This window comes from Xiphophorus hellerii, chromosome 10 (assembly GCF_003331165.1).
Source record: "Xiphophorus hellerii strain 12219 chromosome 10, Xiphophorus_hellerii-4.1, whole genome shotgun sequence".
NCBI classification, from domain to species: domain Eukaryota; kingdom Metazoa; phylum Chordata; class Actinopteri; order Cyprinodontiformes; family Poeciliidae; genus Xiphophorus; species Xiphophorus hellerii.
Window position 1 is genome coordinate 2,668,360 of NC_045681.1, and position 25,056 is coordinate 2,693,415.

The 25,056-nt window shown below is 38.3% G+C and overlaps 1 protein-coding gene across 4 annotated transcripts in view; it reads left to right on the plus strand.

Annotated features, from left to right (window-relative positions):
- Positions 1-25,056, plus strand: part of LOC116727653 (liprin-alpha-3-like) — a 38,639-nt gene that overhangs the window by 1,007 nt on the left and 12,576 nt on the right. For 2 of the 4 annotated variants that reach the window (XM_032575218.1, XM_032575221.1), the window contains exons 2-17: positions 8,532-9,280; positions 11,523-11,624; positions 13,565-13,729; positions 16,921-16,995; positions 17,088-17,147; positions 17,330-17,458; positions 18,631-18,723; positions 19,097-19,149; positions 20,329-20,422; positions 20,529-20,663; positions 22,068-22,151; positions 22,241-22,372; positions 22,461-22,523; positions 22,630-22,709; positions 23,628-23,814; positions 24,629-24,822. In XM_032575218.1, coding sequence (XP_032431109.1) covers positions 8,948-9,280; positions 11,523-11,624; positions 13,565-13,729; positions 16,921-16,995; positions 17,088-17,147; positions 17,330-17,458; positions 18,631-18,723; positions 19,097-19,149; positions 20,329-20,422; positions 20,529-20,663; positions 22,068-22,151; positions 22,241-22,372; positions 22,461-22,523; positions 22,630-22,709; positions 23,628-23,814; positions 24,629-24,822 — 1,979 coding nt within the window. In that variant the 5' untranslated portion in view covers positions 8,532-8,947. The remainder of the gene's footprint in view (positions 1-8,531; positions 9,281-11,522; positions 11,625-13,564; positions 13,730-16,920; positions 16,996-17,087; positions 17,148-17,329; positions 17,459-18,630; positions 18,724-19,096; positions 19,150-20,328; positions 20,423-20,528; positions 20,664-22,067; positions 22,152-22,240; positions 22,373-22,460; positions 22,524-22,629; positions 22,710-23,627; positions 23,815-24,628; positions 24,823-25,056) is intronic. The other 2 variants (XM_032575219.1, XM_032575220.1) reach the window with 2 other exon arrangements.

The following is a 25,056-nucleotide window of genomic DNA, read 5'->3' on the forward strand; positions in this document are numbered from 1 at the left end:
CTTATTGATTCCAGTGATGCGTTTCTGGCCCCGCAGGGGCGCACAGCTCCATACCGGGGGGAGATGGGGGGCAGAAAGGACTGAGAGGGGGTGTGGGCTGATTATTAGTCGATCTGCTTCTATTGAAATGCGATTACTACCGCATTTCAGGCGCACCGTGAACGTGATTTAAGGTTACAGAGAGAGGCCGCCTCAGTGTGGAGCTTCCTGCTCGCTCCCCGCCCCAGTAACTGGTGGAGGAGCGTGTTTTTCTCTCTCTCTCTCTCTCACCCTCCAACACACACACACACACACGCACACCCACACACACACACACACGCCCACCCCTACACACCAACACACACACACACACACCTCACCAAATGGTGACACACACACTTGCACAAGCAGCAACATCACAGGCACAGCAGACGCTTTCCTTCTCTCACACAAGGAGGATTTAATAACACAAAGCTCTTCTTAACAAGACCTGCTCTGCACAGCTCTTCTGTCAACTTCTGGATAGGATGCACGACTGAATGTGATGATGATGATGATGATGATGATGATGATGATGATGATGATGATGATGATGATGATGATGATGATGGTGTGGACAGCTATGCCATAAAATCACATGTGCTCATCCACAGTCAGAAAAACATTCATGTTCAGCAGGAAGCACAGCGACTGCTGAACATTTAAAACCACAAACTTCTGTTTCTTACTGGGTTTCTATGGGACAGATAAACACATAGAAGTGAATAATGACGTGACGTTCAATTATTTTGTTTTGTTTTGTTTTTAGCAAACAAAAATCTTACAATTCTGGTGTGAATTAATATGCAGACCCTTCAAAAATCATAAAAACTGGCTCTTGAATAGCCAAAAATGTCAGTAAATATACGCAAACATGTTTAGATTTTATGTTTGTTTTATTAATTTCTTGTTCCGTAGCTTTATTTTGTGTTTTTTTATTTCTTCTGTCTTTAATGCGCTTTAGCACCAACCTGCCAATGGGACTAGAAATGGAAATTAGCCAAAATAAAAATAACATTTTAAAATCAAATTTGAACTTTTAGGAAGTAAAATCACAAAGCACTGTACAATAAGAATGTATACAAAGAACAAAACAAGAATAAGAAACACAGTAAAATCATCACATAAAAGGATTTTGTTTTACTCTGAAACCCCTAAATAAAAAAAAGAAACTACATTCAGTTGCTTTCAGATTTCAGCTTATTAGTAAATTGGGTTGCTGTGTGTATCATTTAATCTCATTATATTACCTAATGTATTGGCTTACGAATCCAAATGTTTAAATTCATGTGTTTCCAACACTTCAGTTGTGACTGGTGTATACTGGTGTGACTGGTGTATACTGGTGGGACTGGTGTATAAGGTCCAGCACAGACAGTATTACAGGCTTCTGCATGTAACACTGTGATGTGATGCCATCTGTGCATTAAGTCCTCGCTGCTAAATCTGGTCGAGTCACTGGGAATGATCGCAACGACTCCACAGAGTCAATGCACCTTAATGCACTGTTCAAAGTGCGGCCCGGGGGCCATTTGCGGCTCTCTGAACAATTCTGGGGCGGCCCTTGATCACATTTCGAGATTAGCATAAAATTAGTTTGCTGGTTAAAATCTTAAAATGTACAACACAGAGTATTCATCCAGGGTTTTGCTTTGAATTTTATTTATTTTTAACGGGGACCAAAAACCGAGCCATAAACTGTTCCTGTCGCTAAGAAGAGACAAAAAAAAAAAATCCAGAAAAAGATGAAAAATTTAGTTTTTGATTTACTGTTTTGTTTTTTTTAATCTGGCAAACCCGAAACACCCTTTTTTGTTTTACATCAACAAAGAACTACAGATCTGACTGATTTGCTTATTTCATCAAAATATTGTGTTTAGTTTATTTAGCGAGTAAAAATAGCAAAATAAAATCGTTTTTGCGATTATAATTTAAAGTATGACACATTTTGTGGCCCTCAGATTAGTTGCAACCTGACATTGCCATAAAGTTTGGACACCCCGGCCCTGAAGCCTCATGTGGCCTTCAGATTAGCTCAAGAACAGGAATAGGGATGTTTAAAAACTGGGTTTTTATTGCTGAACAGCTTCGCCCAAGCCTTACGTAACATCAGATGCACTGGAGTAAAGACTGGAGCGCCGGAGACTTCCTGTTTTCACCAATACATTCTGCCTGAAGTCTGGAGTCTGGGTTTGGGCGTTTCCAGGAGAACGCCATGTTCCTGCCTGAGTTAAATGTAAAATTTGATGTGAAGGGAATTATAGTGTGGGGCTGATCTTCAGGTTAGCAATACGGCAGCACAAGACGCTGCGCCTGCACCAATCGATCGGCTCTGATTCCCTTAAAACTTTTACAAAAATATGTTGATTCTGTATTTGTTAAAACTGTCACCACTGTGTGACAGTGTAATGTGAGACAGTTAATCTGATCTCCTCCTCCATGAGCTGCTATCAGCATCTGAAGAAACTCATCGATCCTGATCAAAGATCGATTAGTTTTTAATCTGGCAGTTATTGCTGCTCAAAGTGCTAATGGTGGAAAAACAAGTTAGGGTTCCAAGATAACTGTTTATCTGCCGTTGCCAGTGGCCAAGCTAACTAGCCTTAGCATTGATGGCAGGCTATGTTGTGGTGAACCAGCTGTAGGGTAGTAGAGAGGAAGCGGGACGGGGTGAGCATGAGCATGATTGACAGCTCTAAGACCCTCCTCCTGGCTCTGACTGGTTGTTTTTGACTAAATGAAATATTTCTGCAGTTAGTACTGGGAGCACTGGGAGAAGGTCATTTTTGTCTTCTACTGTCACAACATAATGACAATTTTAACAAATATGTCGCAAGTCTGTAAAAGTTAGATACTGCGACTTTAAATTTGGGTGATGAGAGGTTGGTGAATAAATACATGTGAAACTGATCTTATCTACGTCTGAATATCAGCCACCGTTTGCATCAGAGTGACGGTCACGTCTGCACACGCACTGTTAACAGTAGTCACCAGATTTTTGGAAACTTTGTCACTGTATTTAGTGACTTTCCAGATAAAAAAAATTGGTCAAAATTTGCATTGGCAGGTTCTTTAAAGATCAGTGATCAGCTAGAAAACTGCAATCGGTGCAGCCATACTTTGGACCATTTCACATTTCCAACTTTATGGGGACAGTTTGGGGAATGACCCTCCTGTTTCATCAGCCCACAGAGACATGGATGAGCAAGTTTGGCCCCGTTTGAATGAATGTAAATGGAGAATGTAAGCCAAGGATTTCTCGTCCAACATCAGTGTCTGACCTTCTAAATGCTCTTCTGGAATTAACATTCCTTAAACTTTTGGAAAATCTTCCTACAATAGTTGAAACATAAATTTGTAATTTCTAGTGTACTGCTTTCACAACGCCTTCAACCAACTAAAAAAACTTTTTACAAACAAAGCTATTGCTTAATGAGGACACTACAAGTTGTTCTGTCCTCCACTGTCTCTCTTTCATTACACATCCATAAACACAAAGGTCATGACCTCCCAGCTGACGCCTCACTCCAAACTGCAGCCTGCACAGTAATGTTGGTCTGGACTGATTCAGCTTTGTTTTCCCAGAGAAGCCTCGTCACTCGGCACGCTGAAACACTGAGAAGAGTTAGCACGAATGCAAAGCGTTGCTAAAAGACCTCTTACACCGTTTCCCTGTTTGCAGCCGGTTTTCCAATGAAGTGCTTATGCAGCAATCAGTGAATTTAGGTTTGTTGAAAAAGGTAAAATATCTTCTTAAAATTCTTATTTGAAACTCCTCGTCAGATTATATCAGATTGCTAAGGCATGTTGTTGGTGTATCTTCTTCTCACTAGAGTAGCGGAAGAAAACTTTAAGAAAATGAAGAGAAAATGAATTAATTTACATAAATATAAATATTAATAGAAGGATAAGGGAGACTTTTAAATTCTAGTCCACTCAAAAAATATATTATATACAGTAAATACTCCAGCTTGAATGTGAGATTCAAATGGCGCTCCTCGCAGTAAAGATGCAGAAGTCAGTTGAGTTATTGTCTCTCTTGGAGACCTAACAAACCGGCTTCCTTCCGGGGCTTTAAAAGCACAGTGGTGAATCCAGTCAGTCTTTAATTCATCATACTGGTAAATAATGACTTGTATCAAGTAATTTAAATTTCAGCTTTTTTACTCTGAAATACACTGGCCTCAGTGTCATTAAGCTCCAATTTCTCTGACAACTAGACTGAGAATATTTTATAGTTGTAAACTCTTAATCTAAATACCATTGTCTTACAAAAGGGTATTTTTAAAATTCTGATCTATTTAATATATAACATAATTTTGGAAGAGGTTTTGTAAGTTTGGTGCTTTGGTCTCAACTAAACCTTTTTTTTGTTAACAAAGTCTTCAAAATTAATGTTATTTGTTGTTTTGTTTATTTATTTTGGATATTTAAAAATGATTCCAGTTCTAGTGTTAAATGTTCATTAGATTTAAAGTTTACTAATCGTTCACAATGTGCTCTTGAATTATTATTTTGCCATTGTATAACATTATCACTTAAACATGGTCTCAAAACAACAATATTATTGGTTATCGCAATAACGTCTGGAACAATTTATCGTCCAGCAAAATTTGTTACTGTGACCGGCTGAGTCTTTCTCTAACTACTTTCTTGTTCAACTTCTCAGATGCAGTTGGATAATGTTTGTAGACATGTAATAAATCCAAATAAATCATCAGGCTGAACTTCTCCTATAGTTGTACACGTTGAGTTTTCCTAACACTCCCAGCAACAGAAGCACAGACTGCTTTTAAAAATTAGCACTGAGCTTCTTTTGTTGCCTGGAACAAAATTATTGTAACAACTAACAATGCCAACTTGTGGCTTTTATAGATCAAAGACCTCTCTACTTTTGATTTCCCTTAAACCATTTCTTATTCATTAATTCTGTCACATTACAGTGCTTGACTCAACATCACTGTTTTTACAGTCATAAATAGATTGGCTGTCGTCGTATTTTCAGTATTTTGACTCAAGTTTTTCCGAAAAAAATTATCTTCAGTTTCACTGAGACGTTTCCAGTGTTGTATAGTAACGAAGTAAAAATACTTCACTACTTTACTTAAGTATATTTTGGAGTACTTCATACTTTCCTGGAGTATGAAAATTTTTGATGACTTTCACTTTTACTTCACTATATTTCCGAACTTAATTGCGTACTTTTACTCCGATACATTTTCAATGTGTGGTTTAGTTACTCGTTACAAAAAAGCGAGAGAGAGAAACGCAAGTGTTTTGACCCACCTACTGATTAGCAAGTAGCAAGTAGGCTACCGAACCAAGTCCGTAGCCTGCTTGCCTGGGCTTGTTCATCACCACCAATAGGATACTTCTTCTTCTTCTTCTTTTCTATTATGGCGGATCACAAGCAACTTTAAGGTGCATACCGCCACCTACTGTACATGAGTGTGTAGAAGCATTACTTCATATCTATTAAATTCTACTTTTTAATTTTGTATTCTTAAGATAAATAAACAATGCTTTCCTTAATTTGTGAATATCTGTTATGTTTCCTTCATTTCCTAATATACCTTTAAGATTCCATTCATGCCCCATATTTCTAACTATTCTCTTTAATTCTTCCCTTTCGAGTTCATTTGACTTACAGTTCATCAATATGTGTTCTACATTTTCTTTCTCTCCACATCTCTCACATTTATCATTATTTTTCCTCCCTATTTTATAAAGCATGTCATTTAAGTAGGTATGACCTACTCTTAATCTACTAATTATTATTTCTTCTCTTCTGTTTCGTTCATTAATGCTTCGAATTCAAACTGACTTTTGTACTTCATATAATCTTCTTCCTTTCTTATCTTCATTCCACATTTTTTGCCATTTCTTGATTTCTTTACTTTTAATTAGGATACACCTGTTTCGCTTCTCCCATTAAACACAAAGCAAGTCTCGCAATCAGTAGCAGTCACATGGAAATTCTATCTTACAAAAACTCCCCGTCCAACTTGAAGAAACACATCGAGGTAACTTCTTATGAAATGGTTATAATCCTCCTGTTTCAGTAACTATAGCTTGGTCACTAGGCACTACTGTATTGTGAAATCTTGACCATAAATGAACTTTGTTTGGCATTGTTTCAGTTCCACACGTGGTGTATTTAGCTTAGGCCTAATGTTGACTGTAGCAGGCTACCTAGACTCCTCTGTTCAAGGGGGGACAGAAGCCATAGCGATAGCAATTTAGACTAAATTTAACGAATATAGGAAAGGCATGCAAGTTCAAAACCAGGTTTACAGATGCCAATAAGCTGCATTTCCCTCCCAATTCTTTTTTTCTTTTGCATAATGACCAGTTGTGTGCACCACCTACTGACTGTAGCATTGACTGATTCACTGATTTGTGAAGTAGAGTAATCGTAACAGATCTTTTTCTTCATGTTGGCCGCATTTTCTGTACTATTTATTTTTCTCATTTTCAGCACTGACCTTACTTGAAGGGAAAACTTAAGGCTTACAAAAACTTTGTATTTTCTGTCCTGGAGGGTTTACTAAGAAGCTGGTTCAGTTGTAAAGCAGGTTAAGTTAACCTTGTGCTATAGGTAAAGCACCTAATTTTCTTAACTAAATGATGCCTGCAGGTATATCTATTAGCAGGTTTCATTTTGCCTGCACTTGGTTGGGTACATTATTTTAAGTGTATTTGACAAGTTTACCAAAATATAAAAAATGTCATTCAAACTGCATTTGCTTTGTTTTACTTTTTACTTGTACTTTTCATTACATTACTTGAGTACATCCATTTTTACAGTAATTTCCATACTTAAGTACAAGAAGTTTCAGATACTTTAAGACTTTAACTCAAGTAACATTTCAGTCAGTGACTTCGACTTTTACCAAAGTCATATTTTGGAGAGGTACTTGTACTTTTACTTGACTCTGAGATTTCAGTACTTTATACAACACTGGACGTTTCTGAAGAGCCAAACCGCCAACACTGTCCACCACCTCCACGCCACTAGAGGCAGTAGCAGACCCGAAAAGATGCCACTAAGGAGCAGATTTAGAAGTACACAGAAAGCTACGGAATTAGTTAAAAACTGTGAGCTGCGCAGAAGTAAATAAAAGAGAGAAGTTCAAATACATGCTAAGAGTGGAACTCCTTTCTAAAGGTGAAGATATATCACAGATTTCAAAAGAAAATAAAAACGGGAGGCCGCGGATAATATAGGAAATAGCGCCCCCTTCACTTCCGGAGTGCAATGGTCCCATTTCCAAATAAGGTATGAGACTGACGGTGGTCCGTCCCGCCCCTTCCTGTTTGCTGCAGCGAGGTCCTTCTCAAGAAATGCAACCATGACGGACTATAATGAAGATTAAACTGTTAATGTTCTGGCTCCGGTCCGATAACAACATAAAAATCGTAAGATATGCTACACCGTTAGCATCAATGTTTACTTCCGCAAACACTGAGTTCTTCTTCTACTTTACAGCAGTTGGCAAACACTGAGCACTGTGTGACGTTACTGCGCCCTCTACTGCGCATGCGGGACACTTTCAGGTCGTTTGCGGTTCAACTGGAGACAAGTCACTTATATTTGGGAATGTGAACGACCACGGTAAAAAAAAAAAAAAAAAATCCGATTTGAATCGGGAGTCACTTCAGGCTTCAGTGTGAACCTAGCTAAAAACAATAAATTATTGAGTTAATTTACTTCCAATAACTAATTTCACCAAGAAAAACACATTATGTAGATTAATTACACAGAGACTGATATTGTAAAACCCTTAATGACTGTTAATTGCAATAATTTTCTTCTTGTAGCTAATAAAAACATTTAAGATTAGAATATTACACCAGACCAATAAAAAAATCTATTTTGACTTTTATAAATGTGATGTTTATAAAAATAATGTTAAATGACTTCCTAAGTGTTCTTTTTAATATAAAATTTTACAGAATTTGAACCAAATTTGATCCAAAAGAACATATCCTGTTATTGTTATGCTGTATGTATATATATTTTTGTACAGTTTTGGCTTTATTTCTGCTCTGACTGTTGTTCTGTCAGCCTTTTGTAGAATCTGTGTACTCCATTTACGACTATTTAATTACACATTATGTGACGATTACTTGACTAATCAATTCATCACGATTAATCTGATTAATTGCTTCAGTCCTAATTTGCACACTCCTGTTTCTGTCATTCTGCAGACCTGGAAGGTTTCCAGGCTTAGAAACGCTGACTGTCATTTTTGTGCAATCTGAGACAATAAAAGCCAATTAGAGTTAGAATTGCTACTTTTTTATAATTTAGGTCTTTACTAAGATCTTAATCTATTAGTTTCTTTTGAACAAAATTCTGCGTGGAAGCAATCATCTTGTAATTCTGCCAGCTTCCTCTGACGTACGTCATTCTGTCTTTGAATGTTATTCTGTCCTTTCTTATTTGTGTGTAGCAGTTCTTTTGAAGTCTCTGCTAGCTGAGCTAATGCTACCCTTGCTCTGTTTTGCAGCTCTTCCTGCTGGTGCTGTGAGTAGCCCTGCCGTGTGGAAATCATTTAAAGCGACCGGCCCACCTTTGTCCCTTCCTGGTCCTTAGCCCTTTCCCTTCCATGTCCCTGGCCAACCCTAGATACCCCCTGGAAGGGCATCACTGCGTTATTTGCCGCATGAACATTCGGATCATTTCCCATGTAGGTCAGGACTTTGTGATGGAAGACTAGTAAGCAAAGAGAGCAAACACAACGGCAATAAACTCAAGAAGAAGTGGATGTAGAGACAACCAAAGGGGTGCTATTTTTGGAAGATGTAAAGATTTATATTTTATACATCTAACTTTTAGTATGAGCAAATAAAAAACCAAGACAGTTTGCACGTACAATCCCCCCGTTAGGTTTCTTCACTAACTCCACTCACACGCCGTGGTCTCATGATGATGTGCGAGGTGATGCCCACCATATCTGAGGATGGGCGCAGCAGCAGCGGCGGAGGCCCCACCTCGCCGCCCGGGGCCGGGGTGGGCGGGGGCCCCGCCGGAGCCATGGGTGGAGGGGGATTCAGCAGCAGGGAGCCCAGGGGGGACGAAGGAGGCAGCACGGGGAACCTGGAGTCTCTGATGGTCAACATGCTGACAGAGAGGGAGAGGCTGCTGGAGAACCTGAGGGAGACGCAGGAGAGCCTGGGCACGGCACAGCTCCGCCTCCGCGAGCTCGGCCACGAGAAGGAGTCGCTCCAGAGGCAGCTGTCCATCGCTCTGCCCCAGGTAAGGCGCTGGTTCGGATGGGTGGGAGAGGTAGAGCCATACAGGGGCAGCATTATGTGTTTTCCAGGCACTAAGTGCCACTTTATCAGTTGTTATAAAAATGTTGCAAAATACAAAATCTTACCAAGTATTTTAGGTCTAGTTTCTAGTGCAAATATCTTAGTACACTTGAAATAAGACAAAACTCACTCAAGAAGTTATCACAACATGGCTCCTCTATTAACCCTTTAACAACGTTTTTACCAGCATTGCTCTGAGAAGTAGCTCCTATAATGACCTCAGATGTGCAGTTCCATCAGATGTTTGCTAATTGCTTCTGGCTAGTCTGAAGGAGCTGAATGGGGGAGAAGCTATGCCTCGAAGGTAGAGCTAGGCCCACCTAGGTGTTTTGCTCAGGTGAATGGTTGCCGAGGTGTTTAAAGGATTTCTCAAACGTGTGAAAGAATGAAAGCTAGACTCCAGGTATGACTTTTGATGAGGAAATAAAATCATAACATGATGTAAAGCTCAAACTTTTAACATTTTTTAAGCACAGTGGGTCAACTGGTGGACTGCTGTAGCGCCCTATGACCCAGATTGGCTGGATTTATGGGGAAACCCGCACTGTAAAACATTTGAAGGTGGTTTAACGTGAAAATGAAAGTCCACCTGCTGCCTTGAAAATGAAATTTAAGTCAAGAAGAAAATAGTTTTGGTTTTAACTGAGAAATTAAAGTTTATGAAGTTGATTTAACAAGAGAAGTTGTCTAAACGTTGTTTTTTAAGTTCATTAATCTTGAATTGTCAGTTTTAACTTAATGCTGCAATTTAAACAAAATAATTATTTCACAATATGCAAGAAAAAATACACTCACCCAGTTAAAGAGACACATTTCTCTATTATTTTACTCACAATATCAAGTTAAAATAACAACTTATTTCACTTTAGAATAATTAAATTCTTGTTTCAAATCACATGAACCAAATTTCTGATCTGATGATGAATTTTATGAAACATCTCAATGAATTCAGCTCAGAAACATTTAGTGTGATCAGGACTTTATCCTCAAGCTTTGCAAACTGTCAGCTGCATTAAAATAAACATTTGCCTTAATAACACAAGAGTCAGATCAATGTAACGCTTCATCTCAGGAGACAAAAACACGCCGCTAAGCATTCTGGGAAATAGTTCCCACTCCTGTCTTTTTCTTCTTTCAGTTTTTTAAGTGCTAACCTAAAAACTCTGGTTTATTCAACTCTTGGAGGTTTGACAAAATTAATAAAAAGTTAACACAACTTACGTAAGTTTATCTTTCACAAACTCAAACATTCAGGTTCAAAATCTAAAACCCACAAAATTTATTTGACTTAAAAAGTAGAAGATGGTAGACAGAACTAAATGCAGCTCAAAAGTTTTACAGTGTGTCTGATTAGAATGAAAACAGGACTTTAGATGAAAAGTGGTTCCCTAGAAAAGACAAAGAGACGATAAAGGCCAACTGAGAAGCTGACCCCGATCCAAACAAGAAACAAAGGCCGATGGCCAATGAACCCACTGCGTCACCATCTGCATGCATCTCTCTCCGTTTTACTCTCCTCCCTTTCAAACACAAACGAGTTATATTTATCTGCTTTACTCTGTTTCTAACCATAAATCAGGCCGGTGCACACACCTGAAACACGCGAGGCGTCTTTACGAACAGCCGCCGGTGCTAAGCTGCAGCCGTAGGTGTGTTTTATGGAGACGTGAAATGACAAATGACCACAGATGGCGCGGGGCTTTGGAAAGATCACGCAGGACACGGCGTCCTGTTTGCACCCAGGCGCTGCAGATGTATTCCCAGTGGTGTCATAAACGCCGTTTGATGCTTTGTTTTGGGGGTCTCTGCCGAGCGCCGCGCCGCCGGCCCGTTGTGTAACAGTGTGATGTAATCTGTCCATGAAGAAGAGTTCACAGGGGAGAATCTGTCAGTGATTCACCTGATTGTTGTGTAGCTTTACATCATGTACAACCTACAGCTTTAGTCTCCGGCGTCTCGCTGAGCGTGTTTCTGGGAGCCTTTTGGTTGTGTATATTTTGAGCTTTTTTTTGTGTGAATCCTTGAAGCAGCCAATTACACTTAGTTTTGCAGAAATCTTGATTTATTTATTTATTTTTTGTATACCTTGCTCTGTCTCATTGCAGCCTAGCCACATTTAGAGTAATACAAACATACATTCAGTCTGTTTTCCTGCTCCTGACTGCAGTGTGTGTGTTTCACAGGAGTTCGCTGTGTTGACTAAGGAGCTGAACGTTTGCCGGGAGCAGCTTCTGGAGAGGGAGGAGGAAATTGCTGAGCTCAAGGCGGAGAGAAACAACACACGTGTAAGATGTTTAGCGGCCATTTTGCCTATTAGCGCCGTAGCCGCCTCTGACTTCGCTGCTCACCCCGCTGTGGCTGTGTGGGTGTGAAGCCGTTTCATTCGCCTCTGTTTCCTAATTATCTCGTCTTTTGCCCATTCACATTCTAACTCTACTTCCTTCTTGCCTTCCTATGTTTTTATTTTTCCTCTTTCTGTATTATTTTAATTTCTTTTGCAAAACGGTTCCTTAAACGTTCTTTTCCCACATGACAGACTTTAAATCTGCCAGTCCCAGATTAGGGACCAGCATTTATCGTGTCATTTGTCATTTATTGTGAAAAATTTATAAGAATTTTGATTCATTGTTATTATTGATGGTAAATAGTAATAAAAAAAACTGACTGTATGACTGGAAATAGGGATGCACCAATAAGAAAACTTGGGCCAATATTGATGTCCGATACAAATATTTTTGTTATGGCCGATAACCAATATTTACCAATATTATTTTATTTCACTACCAGAAAAAAAAACCCAACCAGAAACAGAAAAATAAATATCAGTTGTTTATATCGGCACAATTTTATTTATCGGACTGATACCGATATGTTAAAAAATGACTAACATCGGCCGATACCGATGTTGGTGCTGATATATTGTGTATCCCTAATTGGAAATATTATTTTTGATGTTTTCTTGTTTGTTCCACGAGAGCATAAATAGATATAAATTCCAAAATAAGATGAAACACTTTTATAAATGTGACTGAAGAAGCTGATTTCAAATGGGAATGTTTTTCACAAACAATATTTGTATTTATGAAGCTACGAATGACGTGTCATGCATTCAAATCCAGCAGTTTTCTAAAAAATAAGCAATAAAAAGTATTTTTTTAATCATAATCTTTACTGTTACCACAGTAGTTCAAAAAATACCACAATAAAATTCTAAGACCAAATAGATCAACACAAGGTAACAGAAGTAAAAACACCTTCACTGAAACTTCACATCTGTAGATGTTTTTAGATGCATTTCTTCATGTTTTTCACAGCCAGAGGCTGAATGTTTCACCACTGTTCTTTGCAAAAGAAGATGCTTAATTGGATTTAGGTCTGGACTTTGACTGAGCCATTTTAAACAAGTGAACATGCTCTGATCTAAACTGTTGGATTGTGCTCAGGTTGTGTTCCTTTTAGTTTTCCTGCTGGAACGTAAATCTTCGACTTTCCATCAACTGTGTCCAGCTTCCCCACAGCATGATGCTGCCACCACCTTGTTTCAGATGATAATTTACTTATTAATATAAGCAATGGATTTCTGCATTCTGACTCAGTTTAACAAACACAGTGGCTTGCACTGTATTTTATTTAATGCTACTTTTAATTTTAATTTTATTTAATTTATTTGGTAGGGAAAATGCATGTTATTTAACATTTTTGTAAATGCATCAGAATTAGCCAAAGTGGTACTTTTCACCTGTTGTCTCTGGACAACGAGTAATTTGTCTTGCTAAAAACAAACAAAGGTGATACAAACCAGGCTAAAACGATTTAACGTCATAAATAAATTTGCAAATAAATACAAAAAATATAATCAATGCAAACAGTAGTTGCAAAACAAGGAAACTAAAACATAATTATAAAAAATATAAGAAGTAAATTTAAAAATAGCAGTAGAAGGTCCTTATTATTCAAAATGTTGATAAATCTAATGTGTTATGAGTCTTTAATGTTTTTCTAAATAGATAAGTGAGATTTTACATTCGCTATCAACCGCGTTTCAATTTTGCATTCATTTTTGAAGGTTTGTCACATAAAATCCATCACATAATGTTGTTGTTATTTGATAAAATGTGAGAACATTTACGTGGAGCGAATAATTTGCCCGGCCCGGTTCCTCCTCTCATCCTCTGAGCTGCAACGTTTCCTGATGTTCACTTCCTTCTCCCCCTCCATCCTGCAGCTGCTGCTGGAGCACCTGGAGTGTCTGGTGTCCCGCCACGAGCGCAGCCTGAGGATGACGGTGGTGAAGAGGCAAGCCCAGTCCCCTGCAGGCGTGTCCAGTGAGGTGGAAGTCCTCAAGGCTCTCAAATCCCTGTTTGAGCACCACAAAGCCTTGGACGAGAAGGTGGGTCAATGCAGCGGTGAAATATATTCGCTTTCCTTCCCTCTTCCAGCAAATCATCCAGGCTTACCCTACTTTCCTTCCTGCTCTCATTAAAGTTAGTGTGGAGATGCTCTGAAGGTGCCTGCGTGCTGCCTGACCTAAAATGAAGCATCAACCAAACACGGCATCTAGCTACTGGAGGACGGAGCGAATTTAGTCAAAGAGTAAAACAGGAATGTGAATTTAAAAAGTTAATTTAACAAGCCCAATAGGATAGTCTCACTCTCAACCATTTACATAAAAAAACAACTTTTAATTTGAATAAATTCATTCAGTGGGTAAAAACATTTGTGATCAGAGTGTTTAGAAACTTTAAATTAGTTATGATTTTTTATTTACCTTCATTTTTAATATGACTGGACACAAAGGCCAAATTTCTCTTTGCTCTTTTTCAAAACCAGGAAGACAGGAGAACATGTCTTTCAAATTAGAGCTGGTGCGTGTTAAACTTCAGACGGCACGAAACGGCTAAATTAAGTAAACATTAAGTAAGTGATTACAGCTGTTAATGTCATTATGTCTCATAAATAATATCAAGGTTAATGCTGGCAAATGTTATAATAATGAAATTTCTTCTGAACTTAATGTTCTTAATGTCTTTCTGCTTTGGGTTTACTGTAAACACTAGATTATTAGTAGTCCATCCAGTGCCTAAAAAAATTACTCCCTATTTTCATCTGAGCAGCAAAATTTTATTTAAAAAGTTGCTTCTGGCCAAAAATTTCAACCAACTTAGTTAGTGCTGTTTCTTAATAACTTTACCACCACTTTATCTTTTAGTTGTTGTTATGCCGATTTAAATAGCAAGCATCATCAAATATAGATCACTGACCAAGTTGTTTCTTTGCCATGTTGTAAAATCAAAAAATGTTTTTAAACCAAATTTGATTTCATATTTTTATTGATTTGTTTCCCCCCCCTCACTCTTTTCCTAACAAAAATACTTTGAAATTACAGCAAATAACTTAAAATACTGCCTTTTATTTCAATCACTCTTAGTTGACCTGAATTTAAAGTGGAAATAAATAGAAGTTGTAAAAGCGCTGGTGAAACCTGATGGTTATGAAAGCGCTGGTGAAATCATGTAAGAACAACGTAATCCTACGTAACGTATCCATGAATTTTATATCCATGAATTTCCAATAGATTCTTCATGGAATCCTGAAGAACCTATTGATGGAAAAAAAAAAAAAAATTCCAAAAATAAAATCTACAAAACCAGAAAATCTGATTATTTGATCAAATCTATTTATTGCTCAGACATAACGGTCATAAATTTGGGATATACTCTGCAGCTCTGTGTAGTATTTTAAAACAATTTGGGAAAAATCAAGGCAACATGAGCTTAAAGTAGGACATGAGTTTATCCTCCTGACTCAAGAGAATACCTGTTAGCCTTTACCTGTCCATAAATACAGAAGTTTAAATGAAGTGTAACTGTGACATAAAAGGCTGGATCGTCACAGCTCAAAGTCAAGAAGCTGATAAGGGAGGTAGAAAAACAAATCTCCAGAGCTCAGAGTTGGAGAACTGCAGTATTTTTTTTAATTGAGAGATTAATGGACTGGAACACACAGTAGTTTTTTACATAATCTACCAGGTGTGTCAGTGTATGTAGAGAAGAAAAGGTTTTAAAAGGGAACGTTTTACCAACAATGAATGTGTGAACAATTTTTAATGTGGTATATTTCCATTCTCTGAGTTTACAGGAAAATAAAAACTGTATTCATGATGAAAATCCAGAGAAAATAAGAGCATTCCTCTTCAGGGCGAACAAATGAGCTCTCATTTCTCCTCAGGCTGTCTCAAGTTAAGCGTTAAAGAGGCTTGATAATCAAATATCTGGGTCAGTATTTGCTCAGTCCAGAGGAAATGTTCAGTATTTTGCATCTGAAAAAAACGTTTCCAATCTTCCATTGGTGCTTCTAGAAGTTGTGAATAATGAAAACGCTTTTGGCACCAGTCTGTTTCGCATCATTTTGCTTTTTCCTCTCCAGTTCCTCCTGCACCCAAAGAGTAGAGCTGATTTCTTACAATGATGTTTGTTTCAGTTTTGTTTACTTCTATGGATTGACGATGCAGAAACACAAAATCTTACCAAGTATTTTGGTATAGTTTTGAGTGCAAATGTTTTAGTACACTAGAAATAAGACAAAACTAACTTACAAGTAACTTTTCAGCAAGATACAGGAGCTTGTTTAAAGTCAGTAATTCCAGTCCTAGTAGATTATTTCACTTATAACAAGACATTTCCCCGTACTATAGGTGAAATAATCTGCACTTATCGTATCATTTATCGTGATAAATTTCTTATCATAAGAATTTTTAATTATTGCTGTCATAATAAATTCAAATTAATAGTGTTTAAAATCCCCCCAAAACTGTCTGTATTGTTTAGGTTGTTATTTTTGCAACTTTCTACACTGATGATGACAGTATCTATAAACTTCAATACAAGTTGATGTTTTTCCAAGAGCAGTATTTGTGTTTGTGGGGCTTTATTTGTTGTGTCATACAGTCAAATCATAAGAAGTAATAAATAGTTTGGATTGCCACTTACTACAATAACTACAAGATATTGTGATAAGAACTTTAATAAGATAAGAACTTTAAGTCGATAATGCCAATCACAGAGTAGAATTACTTTTTTAAAAAAAAAATCAATGTCCATGATTATCTTGCTGAAAAGTTACTTTTAGTTCTATCCAGAGTTGGGTAGTAACTAATTACATTTACTCACATTTACTTGAGTGACTTTTTTTTTTTACCTGTAGCAGTATTTTTACTACGTTGTACTTTTTACTATTACGTAGTTTTATTACAAAGTATTGCTACTCTTACTAGAGTAAAGTTTCTGGATTTTCTACGCACCAAATACAAATAAACAGGTTTTAACCAAAAATTCACCCGACACAGACACACAGCTGGAGTTTTTATTAAAGTTTTATAAGTTTTTTATTGAAAGAGACTAATTTGATTGTTAATTTTTGTTACTTAAATTATTGTCATCAATAATGCTTGGTAATAGTTTGTGTTTTTTTAGTGTACAACCAGTCGCTGCCGCAGTCATGGCTCCTGAGGTTCCTGCTTCACGTAAAGTTCAGCACCACGGCGGCCATCTTACCTGGGTCATTGTGTGTTTTCCCCATCAGGTTCGAGAGCGGCTCCGTGTGGCCCTCGAGAGGGTGTCCATGCTAGAAGATCAGCTCGCAGCGTCTTCTCAAGAGGTAAGCTCAGATTCAAACCAACTCCTCCAACTCCTTTAGCGTGATTATTAATCTTAACTTTCTGTTTGGACTTTTTGTCTTCCTCTTTTCAGGTAATCTCTTTAAGAGACCAAATTAAAAGACGTCAACAAGGGGTGGACGGCGGGAAAGATGTAAGGGAGGGTTCTCTGCATGTTGGTTCCAGTTGTCTTTGTGTATGTGTTAGCGTAGTAGATTTTGGGTACCATGGTGTGTCAGTGTGATTTTCCACCTCTTCCGACGTTTAAAAAAAGATCCAAACTCCTTATTTTTCTTCATTACTCTCATTTTTTTCGCCGTTTCGTCCTCTGCCCAGCGGCTCCCCAACGGGCCCTCGTCTGGGCTGGAGGACGGGGAGCTGGAGAAGCAGAGGGAAGGGGAGATAGAGCGGCAGAAAGCGGAGCTGTCCCAGCTGAGGGAGAGGCTGGCCCTCATGTGCCGACAGGTGAGTGAGCCTCCTGTTGAGCCTCAGAGAAGTCAGGTTTCCAGCTCTCTTTAGCAGGGACGCCAACTTTAACTTAACACTTTCAGCAAGAAAATATTGACCCTTTGCAAACATGTTACTAAAAATCATTCTAGGCGCCATGACGGACGTGGGAAATGAGGGACGGGAGTATTGAACAGAGCGACTGAAATAGTTTTCCTCGGTTGTTTTTGCCAGTTTATTTATGGCTTCTTCTTGTTCTAGTCAAGCTAATTTGTCTGTGAACGTAACACACCTGGTTGGGTCTCATAGACGGCGGTTTTTAACAAAAGTTGGAAACAGCTAGCTTAGAAACCGGCCCGTACCTCCTCCCTCCTGACGTGTTCATCAAGTTACTTTACCTGAACTCACATCACATGATTTATATCACTGTGTCATAAATAGAGTTTCCTTTTACACCGGAGCAACATGGAAATGTACAAAAGACAAGATGCTAACCAGCTTTTTACATGCTAGGCTACATGGCGGTGCGGCGTTGTCTCCATGATGATGATATCTTTCTAATCATACTTACTTATAAAATATATGAATATTAATCTTCTTACCTTGTAATAACCCTACCAGTCGTTATGATTAACGGCCGCTATCATCGCTGCAGTATCTTTCCTCATTAAAAGTTATGCAATAAAATGACAAGTTTGGTTTTTATCTTTGTCTGTCGTGCAGCTGAGCGCCCGGTGGCCATTTTAAAAGTGAGATCAACTAAATAGAAGCGATGATTGGCTACCTGCTGCCTGTTTTCTGACAGGCTTTAAAGGAGCGCAGTGATTGTTTTGTCGTCCATCATGGCCGACAAGCAGATTTCTGAGGAGCGTGACGTCACGTGCAAAGGGTCAATAGCTCCCAAAACAGAAAACCTTCTTTCGCTAGTGGCAAATTACACTTTTGCAGTAAAAAGCTTCAGAAATATTGGATATCAGCCAAAATAATTATTTTTTTAGCCTAATATTGATTTATGTAATTATTGACATACAAAAAAATGGTTTGACTGAGGATTAAAAAAATGTGCTTGTACATTAACCAGATGGAGATTGTCATCAGTTGCTGTTGTTTCAGTTTGACACCTAATGCTGTGGCAGATAATAGTGAATTCTGCAGGTTCAGTGTGTGGCGTTTTCTCTCGCTCACACTAGGTTGGAGAAATAGAGGAACAGCTTGCGGCCGCCAGGAGGGAGGTGACGAAGACGGAGGAGGCCAATCAGAAGCTCCAAAGGGAAGTGAAGGAGGTTTGTTGCACCAATCTGTCCCTTCCTGGCCCGGACCCGGAGCTGTCTCAGCACCCGGGGCTCCAGGGGTAGATCCAGACTCTGTGGGCATAGCGGCTAATAATACACCGGGTTATTCTGGGGCTGGGTTAGCAGGAAATCAGGAATTGTTTAACAGTTAAAAGATTTTATATATTTATTCGGATTACCGATATTTCAGACCCAAATATATGCAAAGAGAGGAGTGAATAGTAACACTGCAGAGTCTAAACAGAACGCTTACGCAGGGCAGAAATGCATATTTTCTCCTTTTGTTAGCATTAATCAGTTTTCAAGGCTGCACAATAACAGCTGCGTTGTTGGATAGAATAACCTGAACTGCTGCTTTTTACAGGCTCTCTGCCAAAGAGAAGACATGGAAGAGAGAATTACAACGCTAGAGAGAAGGTAACAGAACATAACCAAATGTCTAAGTGCAAAATCTCTGAGTTTGTGTTTGTTTCCAAAAACTTTCCCCCCTTTAGTGTGACATATCCTACACATTTCAATGAAAAATTCACATTTTAGGTGAAAATGTTGGAAATGGTTGTATAATGTGGCCAAAAGTGGCAAGTGGGAAACCAAGCAAACTTCTGTGATGGATCTTCAGTTACAAGGCAATTTAAATTCACACTAGCTCATGCTGTGTTTGGTGTGAGCTAGCTTGAAGCTAGTGCAAACTGTTGAAGCAACTTTTGATTTGGCATCCCACTCTACCTTGCTAAAGTTTTCCAAATATATCAGATTTTGAAGAAATGTTTCTGGCACCTCCTCAGATGTGCTTCTGAACTTATGCTAGGCCATTTCTGACTTATTTGGAAGATAGAAGTTTCATCCATCGTCACATAAAAATCCAGTTTAATCAACTTTCCTCATAAATTCTCGCCGCTCCTTCAATGTTTCTATCTGTCTCTGGCTACTTTCCAACTTTTCTTTTCTTTAATTTAGGAGCGATGTTCTTTTTTTGTAACATCAGTCCATGTTTTCTCAAATTATTGATGAGACAACACACAGTTTTTGTACCCTCCTCCTGACTAATACCTTTACAAGTTGAACTCTTTGCAATTCTGTAACCTCTATAGAAACTATTGCTTTTTGTTCAGGGGTGGAAAAGAGCAAAGTACAAGAAAAACCTACTGTAGGTCCTAAATTAGATTTTTAGGTAAATCAGATTCATTTTATTTGATGGCAGGTGTGACTTCCTAAAGAAGACTGAATGATAAATAAATAAGTATTAGCAGTAAATACAGTAGTATAATGCCCTGTTTTTATTTCTTTTGCAGACTGGTTAGATGCATACAGAAGAATATTAGGGCAGCTGATAAAAATTAAACAAATTCTGTCTTTAATCTCAGAATTATGACTTTTCTTAAAATTCTGACTGTTTTGTCATAATTCTGACTTTGAAACTTTCTGACTTTAATCTTTTGAGACTAAATCTCAAAAGATTAAAGTCAACATTCTGAGAAAAAAGTCAAAATTCTTTTTTTTTCTTCAGTGTCCCTATTCCTCTCCTGTAAAACCAGAATTGAAACTAAAATATGTGACAACCTGAACCAGAAACATGTTGGTTTCCACTGCCTGCAGGTATCTCAGTGCCCAGAGGGAGGCGACGTCTCTCCACGACATCAAAGACAAGCTGGAGAACGAGTTGGCCAGCAAGGAGTCCCTGTACAGACAAGTAAATAAAAACACCTCACTGTTCCAGAGCAAATATGAAAGTGGATCTGGAGGTGTATTTACCAGCCGCAGAGCTCATAAGCATGAGTTTGCTTTTTTGTGTGCAGAGTGAGGAGAAGAACCGGCAGCTGCAGGAGCGCCTGGATGAGGCCAAGCAGAAGCTGCAGCAGACGCTGCAGAGGGCCGAGACGCTGCCGGAGATCGAGGCGCAGCTCGCTCAGAGAGTTGCTGCTCTCAATAAGGTGATCATGTTTTACCAGAGCTGCTGGAGTTTAATCTAGAGGAGCACTACTTCAACTAAAAGTACAAAAGTATTTGGTAAATAGTCTACTCAGGTACTGAGTAACTGATCAAAACAAAATTACATCATCATTTGTACCAAAATATAAAGTTATGTGGGAAATTTTGGTATTTTAAGGACCAAATTGAAAATATATGTCAGGCAAAAAAAAAAAATCCAAGTCAGTTTCTTTCAATATAAAACTTAATAAAGTTGAACACAAACTGCAGCTGTGCGTCTGTGTCTGGTGAATTTTTGTTTGTTCTTCATTCAGTGAGTAAAAAATCCAGAAATTTTACTCAAGTGATGGAACAACACAAAGTAGTACAACTGTGAAGTGGAAGGAAAATAATTCTCAGGAGTATTTTTACAAAAGCATTTTAATTCTGATTCTACTACGTAGTTTTCTGAAAATTACTTACTAATTACTTAATTATAAGAAACTGATAGCCCTAAATAAAATCCACTGAAACCAGTAACTTTCAGACGTTACCTAGGACGTTTAAGGCAGAGTTAAGTTAAACAATATTCTATTCAGTTCAGTTCAAATTGAAAACGATTTTGTCAGGATTTGAGTTTTTCTGTGTATTTATTTCGAGTTTTCTGTGTCTCTGCTGTCCTGTCCTCCCTTGATTGTTCCCTGGTGTGTCTCGTTTCCTTGACTACCCTCTGTGTATTTAACTCCACCTGTGTTCCTTGTTCCTCGTCGGGTCCTTGTCTACCAACAGTCAGTCGTGTGTGTTATTCATTCATTCATGTCCATTCGTGCAGCTAGCGCTACCTGTGTTGAGCCCTGTTTTCCGCTCTGCAGTGCTGCCTGGTTTTTGGACTTTTTGTTGGATTCTCATGATTAAATATCATCATTTTTCACTACAACCTGGTTCCACCGCGTCTGCCTCACCACCCACCACCACAGCTTACGACAGATTTATTGATCTCAAGGGGAAATGAAATGTTGTAACTCATTAATTCAGATCTCCTGAATTTGAAGAGCCTCTCTGACTAAAGACACTCTGTTTTTCTAAGATGCGGATGTTCAGGGTTGTTCATAACCTTCTTGATTTTCTGTAAAATCCTTCTTGGATATTCTAAGCTGTTAAATCTGTGATCCTAAAATAATTATGACTGCAATTTCAGATTTAATTCTTCACAACACACATCAGAGATTCTGGATTTGATAAGTAACATTGAGCATTGTGTCTCTGTTTCCTTTGGTTTCTACATTTTTCTTTTGTTCGGTCACATGAAATCCCATCTAAAACATGTTGGTTTGTGGTTGTTACATGAGAAAATAAGAGTGTAGCTTCCATTCAGTTCCAGCTTATTATATCATCCTGTCATAATTTAAAAACTGATTTGTTATCAGGCAGAGGAGCGCCACGGAAACTTTGAGGAGCGACTACGGCAAATGGAAGCCCAGCTTGAAGAGAAAAATCAAGAACTACAACGGGTAACATCGTTTTCTTTCTCTTTGGCTTCATTCACCGGAGATTTTTCTTTTTTTTAACGATAAGTTCTGTTTTCTTTGCCTGATTTTAGGCCAGGCAGCGGGAAAAGATGAACGATGAACACAACAAACGGCTCTCGGATACGGTGGATAAGCTTCTGTCTGAGTCCAATGAGAGGCTTCAGCTGCACCTCAAAGAGAGAATGGCTGCGCTGGAAGAGAAGGTGAGGAGAAACCAGAGGTCAGAGGTCAGCTTTGTTTTGCAAAATGCAACAAAATTACAACAACAATGCTCTCCTCTTTCACTGCCAGAATGCTCTTTCTGAGGAGCTGGCCAACATGAAGAAAATCCAAGATGATCTTCTCGCTAACAAGGTGCTCATTTTTTCTCTTGTTTTATATATATATATATATATATATATATATATTAAATGTGAAGTTCCACTGAACAAACTGGGATATTGTTCTGGTTTGTCTTTAGGATCAGCTCCTGGCTGAGCTGGAACGAGTCCAACTGGAGCTGGATCAGCTGAGAGGCAGACCCGGCTCCTCTTACTCCAGGTTAGCCTCCATCAACGTTTCACTGAACCTTCTTGTGTTTACAGACTAAAATTATTGAATTTCCATGAAAATTATTTTCCTAAAACTTAACATCTGCTGTCTTTAACTACAACCTGCTTAACATTGTTAGCTTTCACTCTATAAGCAAGCACTGATCTACCAAGAAATGATTGAAATCCCCACATGCATTCATCAAAAACATAATAAATTGGAACGACTTGTTCAAGCAGTTCAAGGTGGAATGATGTAACAAACAACTTTATTGATCTAAAATAAAGTTTCATTGGAAACTTTAAATTCTAATGAACATTTAACAACGAAACTGGAAGACATTTTAAAAGTCCAAAATAAATAAACAAAACAACAAATAAAATTGACGCTGAAGTCTCTATAAACAAAATTTACCTTCAATAAATGGCTAGTTGAGACCAATGACCAGAACTGTGTCATACAGTTTTTGGTAGAAAGAGAGAAAAGAGAAAATAATCCAAACGGAAATGATCAGTGCTTTAATTTATCACGATTCATTGATTTATTGCGATTGACCTACATGTGTGGTGATTTACGTAAATAATTCAGCCGCAACGTTAAATTCAAAGGTGCGCATCTGTTTTTTTTAATCATTGATTTTTGTTACATAATCTTCCACCTTGAAATAAAAGAAGGCTAAGAGCAAAACGTCACTTCTGAAAAATTATTTTCAGAGTACCAGCAACCTCCCATTTTTTTAAAATCAGAAAAACCTTCACATTGTTTTACTCCTAAAAACCCAAAATCAATGTCATATTTATGTCCATGATGAGTGTGTGAACTCTGATGAACTGTGTTACGGAGGTCATCCTTCACTTCTCCTTGAAAATGGAAGTTGTCATTTTCAGTAAGTGTTGCATAACAAATGAATTCTGGATCTCATCATAGGGCGGGCAGCGTGAGCTCACTTCCCTCCACCCTTTTTCGAAGATCTCTTCCAGGGAGCGCCTCCGAGCTGCGGTACCCTCAGGGCGGGGGCTCGCTCCCGGCCGGCTACGGCAACTCCTCCAGTGGGGTGGTGGTCAGGCGGGCCCACCGCGGCCGCTGGGGGCCTCCCAGGGACGACGGTGGCAAGGTGGTCACCTCAGGCCGATACAGCACACTGTAAAACATTAGAAGCTGGTTTAACTTGAAAATGAAAGCCCACCTGCTGCCTAGAAAATGCAATTTATCAACAAGAAAATAGTTTTGCTTTTAACTCAGAAATTAAAGTTCATGAAGTTGATTTAACAACCAGAGACAAGTTGTCTAAACGTTGTTTTTTAAGTTCATTAATCTTAAACTGTGAGTTTTAACTTAATGCTGCAATTTAAGCCAAATAATTATTTCACAATATGCAAGAAAAAATACACTCACCCAGTTAAAGAGACACATTTCTCTATTATTTTAATCACAATATCAAGTTTCAATAACTTATTTTACTGTAGAATAGTTTAAACTCTTGTTTCAAATCGCATGAACCAAATTTCTGATCTGATGATGAATTTTATGAAACATCTCAATGAATTCAGCTCAGAAACATTTAGTGTGATCAGGACATTATCCTCAAGCTTTGCAAACTGTCAGCTGCATTAAAATGAACATTTGTGGGAACACACGTGGGAACTATTCTGGGAAATAGTTCCCACTCCTGTCTTTTTCTTCTTTCAGTTTTTTAAGTGTTAACCTAAAATCTCTAGTTTATTCAACTCTTTACAAAAAGTTAACACAACTTACTGCTGTAAGTTTATCTTTCACAAACTCACACATTTATTTTCAAAATCTAAAACTCAAAATTTATTTGACTTATAGAGAAGAAGATACACACAACTGAATGCGGGTCAGATATTTTACAGTGTTATAAATGCTAATTTCTAATTATTCATGAGGAAGACTGTTTCTCTTCTCAGTATGGAGACTGGGACAGTAGCAACATGTTGCCTCCTGGGTTTGAGGGCGGCGTTGAAGGCGGCTGCTCTGATGATGAAGAGGACAGAGAGACTCTGTTTGGGTCTGAGCTTCTGTCTCCCAGCGGACAGACGGACGTTCAGACGCTGGCCATCATGCTGCAGGAGCAGCTGGAGGCCATAAATAAGGAGATCAAGTGAGTATCACTAAATTTTTCAGAATTTTTTAAAGTTAAAAATGATGCTTGCTTAAAATGGGCGTGCAAGTATGACTGCACTGTACTAGTTATAGATATGCAGAAAATACTAGTTCTGGTAAAACCAAGTTAACATAAATAGTAATTTATTGGATGATGCTACAGATGTAAGAGAGGTGGGTGTAAAAATAAGCTCAGACTTCTATCTCCTCCTTTGAACGTGTAAATATATTT